Raw genomic sequence first — 11,786 nt, forward strand, 5'->3', positions numbered from 1 at the left:
TCAATCGTATAGTTAAAGTGGGGTACGAATGACCTTGGTGGGTCAGTAGTTGCGGAGTGTAGATATTTAAACAGCTCAATGTCGAGTCTTTACTGCCTAGAAAATTCAGTCCCACACTCTGCAATTTCATGGAATTTTAATACATGAAAATAGTATTGTCTATTTGTCAAAGTTTGCAAAAAACAAACTGCTTCACTTGTGAAGAAAACTTTAAGTGGATGCAACAAAGACAATTATAATTTATATAATATTTCATAACAACGAGAAAGGGATTAGCATTCTTAAGTTAATTTTAATTTGGTGGCTTGACAGTACTTGGCAATCAAGTGTGATTTCCTTTCTAGTTTTTCTTTTACATCAGGGATAAATAAAGCTTTTTCACATATTATAGCAGGATCATCCTTCAGAGAACAGATCCACTTTCCAGTTCACAGAAAAGCGAGTCTTATATCCAGCAACGCGTAACTAAGCGACACTTAACTGAAGTCCGTTCAGCACGTTCAGCTCCCGAAGCACAGTGACATAAATGATTAACTTCCGCAAACACACGGAATGCTGTAAGCTATGCGGAGGCAAAAGACCTTGAATGCACAGAAGTCGTGACTGTGACCTGAGCTGTGCAAAAGCCTTCTGCTTCTGTAAAACAGGGATGGGTATTTCATACTTTCCCAAGACTTTTCTTAATGAAATATCCCACTAACTTCTGCGGTCTCTGCTGGTACTCCACAAGTACATCGTGTGAGCTACTGATCTGGTCCCCTTCAAGCCGATTCAGAAGAGTGACACACACTACAGCAGCTAGAAATTAAAAGACAGCATTAGTTAGGAATGACATACTGGCATTAAAAAAAAAAAAAACAAAAGCAAGCATAAATATTTGAATTTACACCTAGGAGATTAGAAATATGAGGGAAAACAAACCCAAAAAACCAGTGCGCAGTAGCACAAGATACTAGAGGGCTAGCACACTGTTGATGATGTAATAAAAAGTTACAAGTAATTTAAGACAAGCAATCACTACATTAATAAAGCGAGAGTTCTCAGACATATGCAGACTTACTGTTACAACATGATTCTTATCTTTTTCTGGAGAGGAAGTCCACTGCACAAGCACCCAGGCCTCGACTGGTAGGAACTGACCTGAGACGCTGTTCCAGCAGGCGTATCACGGGTCTCTATCTATCTACCTTATTGCCAACTCAAATCTCTGTGCTGGAATCCCATCCCTCGGGAACCAGCAGATGAGCAGCTTCGACATACGTGGATGGGGAGCATGGCAAATACATGAGGGTCTCAGGCACATCTGCTGCCTTCTCATAATCAGAGTCCCACGGGTAAAATCCCTCCTTCCACTCAAGCTGAGCTCTACCACCCATCGCTTTTCCGCACCTGTGACGGCGTGCAGCGCACGAGCAGTAATGCACACTACAGACCTACGTGGTACAGACAGCAAAAGGGACCGGGCTCAGTGGCAGCGTGGGCTGCTTTTTAATCCCTCCCAGGTCAGTAAGATCAGAGGGTATTTGATGTAACTGTTGGTCTATTTACTAACTTTTCTACATTTCGTCCTCCTTGAGTTTAAGGAAGTTTGAGAAACATCAATGTTTCAAATTGGCAAATTCCTTGCTAAGGAAAGCGAGAGACTACAGTTACCATGGTAAGCAGAAAGGCACATGGTAAGCAGAAAGGCACTGCATTACCTTACTTGTAATCACTTTCCCCCCACACAATCTGTACTGAAAATTAGTTAGCTTGTGCAAAAAAAAAAAAAAAAACCACCTCATTTTGGGAGTAGGAATGGTTTATTCATGATGCTACTAAAAAACTTCAACTGTTTAAGAATTAAAGCTGAAAATCTACACAAAATACATCTATTTTCAATTTCATATGAAAACATAGAAAGTGATTATACTTTTATGCATATGAGAATCACCTGACTGATTAAATTAACCAGTTGCTTCCTGCGAACTTGAAAAACTAACCAAAAGAAACATATTAACATTATAGAGTAGTTAGGTACTTGAATGATTCATGTGCTTGCCACAGGCTGGAATAGCAAACAAAAGGACTAAACCGTGTAAGAACTATGAGTTGGCAAAAATTTTTCATACATACGACACTAAACAAACAATCACAGCAACAGAACTATGACCTTCTGCATATAAAAACCCCAGTTCTGGTACGTTAACACCTCATTTGCAGTTTTTACCACAAACCCCGTGCAATGCAGAAAACTTCCTACAGCTTGAATAAAGTAACTTAAAGTTATCTTACCTTTGACACCGCTGAGATTGCACATTGCAGCAAATACTGAAGACTCCATCTCTATGTTTCTGACACCAGCATCATAAGCTTCCTTCAAGTATTGCAGTTTCTCTTCTTCATTATATAAGCAGATTGCACCATCCAACCTGCCCTGTCCTACAAAGTCATTTTGCAGAAATTCTCAGTGATGAAGTCACATAATAATTTCAGTTTAAACCCCATTATTGCAGTTTCCTCTATACCGTGTCCAACTTTTACTACTATTTAGTTTCATGCACAAGACAAATAGAACAGTGCAATTCTTAGCTACTGATAGAGTTTTTACACACTACTATTTTATGTCATGTGACTCATGGTAATTTAATTGGTCTCCTCCAGTTTAAATTTTCAAATTCATAAATGAGAAAAATCTATGTGTTTGCTTCCCACATGTGGGACACGTGTCAAAATTCAGAAACAAACTTTGAGCTGTATGAAAAGTGCTTCATTTTTCCTACGTTTAATCATCGTCCAGAAAAACTGCAAGGCTTAAAAACGCCTTTGTAATGCTACCTTATAAGGCTAAACATTTTATTACAGACTCTCTAAGGTAAGACATGAAGAGTCTCTTACTCTAACTAGGCTATACTATTGCCATTTTTAGAGAAAATTAGCTTAACCAAATTATTCAAGGCTGACACCTACAGATAAACCAGTAAATTACAGTGTTTTACTCAGTATCTTTTTGTTTTCAGGAGATGTACTCCTAAAAATTAATGCCCTTGAGCCTGTTCTCAGTTTTTGCTGTATGAGCCAAAAATGTTCCTGACACTTTCTTCAGTGTAGCTTGCACCCATTACTGGTGCCTGAGGAGCTACACACACTGACAGTGCCTGCTTCTGACCAAGCGTGGGCGTTGGTTTGAAGACCACACGTTCCCCACTGCATTGTACCCTTTGTCATCTACCCAGTAACAGCTAGAGAAGGTAGTATCAGATGCCAGCTGCACTCGGTTCTCGACAGATGCTTGTGAATAGCCTGGGGAGATCAGAAAAGCCCCTGAATACGTTTATCCAAAGTAAGCCTTGGAGGTTTGCCTCTCCCATGCAGCAGCAGCATTGACACAACTCAGCAAAACACTGTCTCCAGTTGTCTGATCACTGCTTTGCTCAAAAGTGGCATGGGAAACAAGTTCCAACACTTCTTTTAGAAAAAAAAAAAATGTACCTTAGATACTTAACCAGTAAAAAAATAAGAAAAAAAAAAAAAACAGCCACAAATAATTCTCATTCCTCTTGGGATGCCTCCGTAAGTCACGTAAGTTTTGGGATGCACGCACCTACGTGACAAGTACGTGACAAGTGTAGAGTAGACTGTATGTGTTAGAGCCGGGGGGAAATAAACCTCCACAAAATTAAAAAGCTCAACACAGCAAACTGCTAAGCACAACGCCCAAGTTTAGGTATATGAAAAAATGGGTTAATTACGGTTGACAAAACAACGCAAAGCGGGGAATGCGTTCTGTTCAGTGAACTGGGACCTTAATGTTAACACATTATTCGATATTTGCCTGTTGCTGCTTACCAACGTACTCCTGCTAGTCTGTCGCCAGCCTTACCTTCATAGAAATCCAAAGTGCACATGGTGTTTCCAATGACTGTGTTGAACTGATTGATCTCCTTACTGCACTGCATCAGTTCCTTAGCCAGCTGTTCATCTAGGTTTGTACTGCGAATTACTGTCTTCCCCAGAATAACCTGTTCAAACTGAGGTTTGAAGGTGGCATCTACAGACTGCCTCGTGATAACCACTGAGCCTGGCTCCAGACCTGCAGGTAAAAAAAAATAGCTTCACAATGTGGTTAATGCTTTGTTTCGACATAAGACATAAATCTTCACCAAATCCTGCTTCTTTTAAAGGTGGCACTTTTAACCCTGAATTCACCATGAGAATTTCTTTTGTGTGTGCCCTAGCTGCTTCAGTTTATTATTACAAATAATTTTTGGAAGAAAGAAATCTTTACATTTCACTACATGCTCTTTCTCATCTCATCCAGGACAGGAATGTCCTTCTCTTTGCCAAACCTCCTAAGAGCATTTTCTCCACCCAGAGAGGCAGATACCACCTTTTCTTTCAAAATTACAGAAGCAAAATGATCCATATCCTGTGCAAAACTGTTCTGGCCATCACTCACTCACTTGCAGAGAGACGCTTTACTCTCCTACAAAGATGCTTTAGTTTGAAGGAAAAAATAAAATAAATCAAAAGGGGAAATACCTATTCCACCAGAGGTGCCAATGCGAATAATGGTTATGTTGGAACACTTGGCATGATACAACAGTTTGATCAGCTCGTGCAACATGATTGAAATAGAAGGAATGCCCATACCATGCTGAAATGAAAGCAGAAATACACATTCGACATCACATAGACAATGCAAAATACATATGGAAGAAGGAAACAGACAAAATCTCCTTCCTCACATTTTTTTTTTTTTCCAAATGTCACCTAACTCACTCCCCACAAACACCCTAACCTACTGGCCTACTGAAAGGCTACTGCAGGTAAACAGAAAGAGTCCCACTGACTTTGGTGGACTGCGGATGAAGTACAGTACTTCTAAGAACCATGAATTATTAACTATTTTCATTCTCAAAAGTATAAGCAGCAGCCTTTCCTAATAGTTGACAGGTGCACTTCATCACAGAATTTTTCTTAAATACAAGAAAAACCCCACTTTTTTTTTTTTTAACCAACCTGAAGTGCTAATGAATAGTTAAGCTATTTTTTTTTCCAAAACAGACATTGTGGTTCAGTAAAAGTTCAGCAAATACAAGCCCACTTTAACTTGCATGATAATGCGATAACTGCAGCTCAAAAAAAAGGGTGCAGAATGATACTACAGTTATGCAGTAGCTATAAATTAAAGGTATGAAGTTCTAAATTGCATAAGTGAGTTGCCAGCACAAGTCCCATGGAATGCTACTCTTAAGCTACATCAGGACGTTTGACAACGGCACTGCAGATACTCAGCTCTGGATGCAATACAGCCATTTTTTTCCCCAATACCCCAAATGCACCGAGTGACCTTTATTCCCCCTAGTTCAGGATACAAAACAGGGACAAGGCAACGGTAAGTCTGCTCAAAAAATACGTGAGGCCATTCGTGCAACACCCCGGTGGTACACAGAGGAAAAAGGAGGCAAGAAGGGAATGAAGGTCAGAGATTTGCCCTCTTACAAGAAAGGGCTAAAAAAGGTATTCTTAATTTGCTGGCTGCACTATTTTGAGCACGGCTGATAAAAACTTACAAACCTGACTCCATCTGTTAAGTGTTTAAAAGAAATGCTTACTTCTGCTTTGAACAGCACCACTGAACAGTGTCCCCTATCTGATTAAGCAAGGTACTTACGCTGACTGACAAAACAGGTCCCACTTTGTACATGGCGTAACGGTCAGTTCCCGCACAGATGTTAGGATAGTCACAACCTGGGCTCCCAAGCCCCAGTTCTTCAGCTATGTAGGCGATAAAAGCTTTCATCCGTGAAGGACTTCCTCCGACACATACAAACTGAGGTGGACAGTATTCAACAGAACAAAATCAACTGCATGATTCAGAATATCAAAGAACATGCAAAGGTCAACAAACACCTTTGGTTAACACAAAGCTATTCCCAGACGTGGTTCTTCTCATAATAATTCTAAAAGTCCAGGAAGAAAAATTACAGGAAGAAAATAAATAATTAAACAAACAAACAAACTTCTCTATAGCACTCAAGTGCCTTCATCCTGCTTAATCTAGTAAAAGACCGTTATTGGCTTGAAGGTCCCCCAGTGGGGAGTTCTACCCAAATAGAGACTGCAGCATTTATCTTTTTACTGGATGAAAAGAGACAGTCAGAAACAACCATCCCCAGTTTTGCTTGCGCGACAAGAACCCCCAAAATCTTATCCCCTTTCCATTCATTCTGCAACTGGTGGTAGTACGCTGACACATGTAGTCTTATTACAAAGGCAGACACACTTCCACTTGCTGCAGAAAAACTTAGGCTTGTGGAATGAAACAAAGCGTCTTACCTTTACATCTCCAAACATTGCTGGGAAATCATGGGTACCAGTCCCAAGAGCAAAATGGTACAGGATGTCTTCTTTCATTTTCTCCAGGTGAGGGTTGCAGAGATGGATAACATTCTCTCTGCCAGGACAGCAACATTGTGAAACATACAGACCATACATATGTGAAACATACAGACCATACACAAACTCCATATACATGTGAAACATACAGACCATATACAAACCCCTACATCGAAACGACGCTCATTTTGCAAAGTCAAGCAGTCAGAGTTGGAAAACACTACACCTAAGTCTGCCTGCAATACCTTATATTGGTTCCTCGTGCATTTTGTTAAGGAAATCCTAAATGTCATGACCACCTTACGCCTTGTAATAAATCACATATGATAATTAGCATTCCATTCATTGTACAGGATGAAATTGCTGAAGAAAAGCCCGGATGGTAGGATGTGTTTGCAACAGTGCAACCTTCACCTTAAACAATAGTACTGCTGTGAACAAGGGAGGGTCTTTATGGTGAGCAGAACAATGAGAGCAGGACCAGGGAATGTTCTTAGTTACTTTACTACATAGACAATCTGCAGCAAAGCTGAAAAGCCAATTTGACCTCTGTGTCAAAAGCAAACTGACCCTCCTAGCCACCTGAGAGGGGTGGGAAGACTTAGGCTTTATAGACATGTCCGAAGGGGATTTCTGGCAATTTGGCTCATTGCCACTCTGTCATCCAGCCAGGAGGAAAAAAACTCTATGGCATGAGAATGGTAGGAAGAGTATAGAGATTCTGAAATAGGAAAGGAAAGAGGCAAATGGAAATCTGAAGCAAAGAGAAAGCCATAGAAAGAGGGAAAATAAAAAAAAAAGGCAAGAAAAAGGGAGAAGAAGAGGTAAAAACTCAATTCCTCTTAAGTTGCTTCCTGCAACAAGTGATACAGCCTAAGGGAAAAAAAAAAAAACCCCACACACAACCTTTTTGAAGAACCAGGAAATGACAAGGCAATGAGGGAAAACTGAGCTACTTAGCATGTGGGATCACCTTCCTGGAAAATTTGGTAGTGGACTAACTAAGCAAGCTGAACGATTCATAAAACATCTGCCTCCTGTGTGTGATGTTTTAAGTTCAACAGAAGCAGGTAGGAAAGACTAGTCCATAATCACAAGCTTAAGCAAAACACTGGCCAATGCTTCAAAGTAATTTCTGAGAGATGAAATCAAGCCATAAATATTTCCCAGACACAAGAAGATGACTTAATAGCTTAATGAAGGCTCACTGCAGTCACAGAATGGCTCAGCAAATTCAAACTGCTTTGTCAGAGGAGACAAACAAAAGGGCTTGCCTGGAGTTTATGCAAAAATATGTTAAGACTTCGTAGGAACGACTGTGAAGCCTGAACACAGGTGTTTAGTGCTCTTTTAGATGTTTTAGGTTATCTTGTCTGTCTTCTAATGTCTCTCCAGAAAGGCAGCGCTCTTCTGTAGGTCCTAGTCTTAACTGCCACTCCTGTGCAGGATGTATAGGTTACCTTCAGAAGCCTGGCGCGGCCTAGACGCCTACACTGAGGTCACTGAACTGCTCCTCGGAAAGCAAAGAAAATAGTTACAACCCCAATATTCTGAGTATAACCACTGTCCTTGTTCTTTAAATTCTCCCTCCAACGTCACCGACTGCCCAGCAGCAGCCGCGCAACCAAGGGAAGAGGTATCATCCCGGTGCACCTCATTTGTCCCTGCCCACCACAGACTGCTACCTCCAGCAACCGAAAAGGCAGCCCAACAAAGCGGGTTGTTCGTTCGCCCCTCCAGCAGCAATTCCTCTCCATCTCCCAGGTGCCCCATTTGCATCTCCTCAGACAAATCCCGCCTGAGGTGGAACCAAAGGCTTTGGCTGCCTTTGTGCTTCCCTCTGAGAGGCCTGTTTGGCTCCAGGAGAAATAGAGCAGGTTTATGGCTCTTCAGAAAGGCACAGAGAGCCCAGGAGTTTGCAGCTCCTGTGAGCAGAATTCCCAGGCTGCTTCCTCTGGGAATTCTGAGGAGTTGGTGGTTCAGTTTGGTGGGATTCCCGACCCATATGTAGTTGGTCACGCACCAACGGAGATCAAACAGCTGGCCGTGCTGATGTTTCTTGGGATGGCTTTTACATACCGACAGATACGATTTGAAATCACTTTACAATGTGTTCTCAGGCACACAAAAAAAGTATTTCCTTCTTTGCAAGAATACCAGCAATAATCGTTTCTCTCCAGGAAATAAATTGGGAAAATATAAGGCCTCTATTAAAGGTGCAGGGAAATTCATGTGGTATGTGCCAACGCCACCATCCTCATGCCTGGCCTAAATACATCTTCCTTCCTCAGCAGCATCTACACCTTTTCCATCCCATACCCTACTGGCACCCCCTGCAGCCCACCGCCTCATTGCAGCTAGGGGCTGTGACTGTTCTGGTTATCTGCCCATCCAGATCTAACTGCAGACTTGGACCCTGGGGTAAAATGGGCAATAAAAGTAAGCATATTACTATGTGTACATAGGACCAATGCCATGGATTTACAGTAGAGGCAAAGTTTGCCCGATAAAAATCTCTGGCCTCGAAGGAAGAGACAATTTCTCCCCCCTCACACTGTGGTAAAGCACCTACAGCTTCTGGGAGTTTAGACAAGGCAGGAGTATCTGAGGACTAAACGTGCCTCTACTGTTTTACTAAAATAAGCTTAAAGAACGGATTAGAGAAACAGACCGAAATATTTGTTCAAACTCTTGAAGCGGGTAGATCTGGCCATATGCAGCAACCAAAGTCAATACTTCAACAGCTCATTGGATTAATAACATAAATAAGTAACAACACCACCCATGCTTGGAAAAATTCACCATTGTGATGAATGAAAACGGCGAGCCAGCAAAGGCCTCTGTGTAGGTGGGGTTAAATCAAATAAAGACTCCATTTGTCTAAACAGCTTCTACTAGGTACTTGATGTTAAGATCAATATTTCTACAATAAACTTTATCTGAAACTAAACGAGTGTGTAACGAGTGTGGGAAGGAAGGTAAGTGTAAACTTGGATAAGATAATTAATTTCTGAATCTTACTTTGAAGACTGTTCATCGTCACTTTTCTTCTCATTCGAGACACCAGGCGCCATGTATGCTTCTATCTGGAATTATATTAAAAGAATTAGATGTAGGTGCATCAGAATAGTCCCAGCTGTAAAGCTGTCATCACTAACAGCAAGAGAAACCTTCTATACAGATGACACCATCATGAATATGAAACTCCCCACATAATCCAGCCACGTCACAGCTTTTATAAGTGCAGCAAAGGGAGCACCTCCAAGTTTTATGGTCGAGCACCACCACTTTCAAACCACTGAAGCCTAGACTAATCCCCTGCTAATGCAACCCCCATCTCACCACTACTTCTGTTCTGTGGTATAAGCAACACGTGGCTCACAGGCCAGGGATAGGTAAGTCTCATCACTAACTCACTAATTCTCTTTCTTGACCCCACCTGGAGTGCTGCATCCAGCTGTGGAGCCCTCAACATCAGAAGGATATAGACTGGTTGGAGCAAGTCCAGAGGAGGCCACGAAGATGTTCAGCGCGCTGGAGCACCTAGGACAAGGGGTAATGGGTTTAAATTCAAAGTGGGGAGGTTTAGATTGGATATCAGGAAGAATTTCTTCACGGAGAGGGTGGTGAGGCACTGGAACAGGTTGCCCAGAGAAGCTGTGGATGCCCCATCCCTGGAAGTGTTCAAGGCCAGGCTGGATGAGGCTTTGAGCAACCTGGTCTAGTGGAAGGTGTCCCTGCCCATGGCAGGGGGGTTGGAACTAGATGGTCTTTAAGGTCCCTTCCAACCCTAACCATTCTATGATTCTTCTACAGCTCCCACAGTGACAGCGACCACCAAACTGGTTTTAGCCCCCTTTCACCTCTGGCTCCAGGTGGTCTCCAAAGCTCATCTCTAACTGTCATACGACTGAAACCTGAGTCCAGGAAGCATCTTAACTCATAACATCCTCTTCATTAAATTCCTCCTCCTGACCTTAGGAGCACTTCGATCTGGCCCAGCCTAAGGGTAAGGAAGACTAAACTAAAACATGACTCCAAAAAGTCACAGCACTGTGTTGATCTCAAATATCCTTTTTCCTAACCCTAACCCTTTCTCCTTTCTGCATTCTCCTTTTACATTTTAATAGGCAAATGTACCACTGAGCCTTTGGTGCTGATACAATGGCAGAATTATAATTATAGAATGATTCATTTGTTGTTATTTTCAGAAGTGAGTAAGGCTATGTGCCAAAGTGGTACTTTCTGGGAATGCCCTTACGGGAAGTACTGAATCACAAAGTTTTGCTCTACGCTCCCTTACAAAGGACCTGAGAGCACATAGATTATAATATGGGCAGGACTGTAATCCTGAAAAAAACCCAGGATTACATTACAAGGAAATAGAAAGAAATCCATCTTGTAATAGAATTACATAATACATGAATTTTGAAAGAACTGAACAACCAAATGAAATGAACCTGACGTCTTTCGGTTAAAAGCCACCGAATAAGGGAAACATATTAGAATCATAGAATCATAGAATGGTTTGGGTTGGCAGGGACCTTAAAGATCATCTAGTTCCAACCCCCCTGCCATGGGCAGGGACACCTTGCACTAGAGTATTAAAATTTATAAGGGCAATTAGTTTTCTTCATTTAAAACATCAACCTTTAATAAACAGACCTAAACATCACATGTACTAGACATAGTAAATATGTAACTTCTTGAGCATAGGTTCTAGTAAAGTATGCAAGTGGCATTTAGAATCCATTATGCATTATCCTTACGGGGGTTGCAGTCAGTTACTACAGGGCATCGTCTGCATTACAAGAAAAATACGGAATTTGTTCCAAGGAAACTACAGCGCTGTGAGTGCCAATAACAAGGAGCTGGAAGGTAAAGAGGAAGAAACAGCAAAGTGGTTTTTAAGTACCTAGATGGCAAATGGCTGCAAACAAATCGAGGATATTCATTCCATTCACACCACTAAGAAATCACGTGATTTGTAACAGCGTTCTCGGTCCTGTGATCCCCTAAGCAGTGATGTACTTCCAAAAAAACCGAGAACAAAGTTCTGACAGTCCAAAGGTCCAGGATACCCTCTCCAGCAGCACCCAACCGCAGATGCCTTGGCAGGAATAGAAGCACGGAGCGAGCAGAAGGCAGTTTTCCCATGGCAGACCCCACCGGCAATCCGGCAGTAGCTGACAGGCAGACAGCTAATATAAAGCCACAAAATTCTCACGCTCTCTTAAGGAAACGGAAGTTTTTATAGCCATGTCAGAAGTTTCACCAGGCTCCCTTAGCCCAAGTTAAATCTGATGTTCAAGAATAACGTGTTCCCACCAGGACTCGGCACAAGAACGAGCAGGGCCCGCTTCCACATTGGTGCAAACCCCCCGACCCATGTTACAAAGCCATGC

The 11,786-nt window shown here is 41.9% G+C and overlaps 1 protein-coding gene across 2 annotated transcripts; it reads right to left on the bottom strand.

Moving 5' to 3' along the window:
- Window positions 1–234: 234 nt before the first annotated feature.
- UPP1 (uridine phosphorylase 1) lies at window positions 235–9,455 on the bottom strand. Of its 2 annotated transcripts, XM_010152677.1 has the most exons (7): window positions 9,403–9,455; window positions 6,322–6,439; window positions 5,657–5,815; window positions 4,522–4,636; window positions 3,863–4,072; window positions 2,275–2,421; window positions 235–798 (listed from the first exon to the last, which is right to left on the bottom strand). In XM_010152677.1, exons 1-7 carry the CDS (start codon window positions 9,453–9,455, stop codon window positions 659–661), a joined length of 942 nt encoding a protein of 313 aa, XP_010150979.1. In that variant the 3' UTR covers window positions 235–658. The 2 variants fall into 2 exon arrangements, with proteins under 2 accessions (XP_010150979.1, XP_010150980.1); XM_010152678.1 differs by lacking the exons at window positions 4,522–4,636; window positions 5,657–5,815; window positions 6,322–6,439 and having other exon boundaries at window positions 416–798; window positions 9,412–9,436.
- Window positions 9,456–11,786: the final 2,331 nt, after the last annotated feature.

This window comes from Eurypyga helias, unplaced genomic scaffold (assembly GCF_000690775.1).
Source record: "Eurypyga helias isolate BGI_N326 unplaced genomic scaffold, ASM69077v1 scaffold12785, whole genome shotgun sequence".
Lineage (NCBI taxonomy): Eukaryota > Metazoa > Chordata > Aves > Eurypygiformes > Eurypygidae > Eurypyga > Eurypyga helias.

Excerpts from the sequence above, each read along its gene's own strand:
- UPP1 (XM_010152677.1), bottom strand. The coding sequence starts at position 9,455 with ATGGCGCCTGGTGTCTCGAATGAGAAGAAAAGTGACGATGAACAGTCT. Across the intron at positions 4,637-5,656 it reads GACCTGTTTTGTCAGTCAGC|CATGGTATGGGCATTCCTTC; the intron begins GTAAGTACCTTG and ends CTTTCATTTCAG. Across the intron at positions 4,073-4,521 it reads TGGCACCTCTGGTGGAATAG|GTCTGGAGCCAGGCTCAGTG; the intron begins GTATTTCCCCTT and ends TTTTACCTGCAG.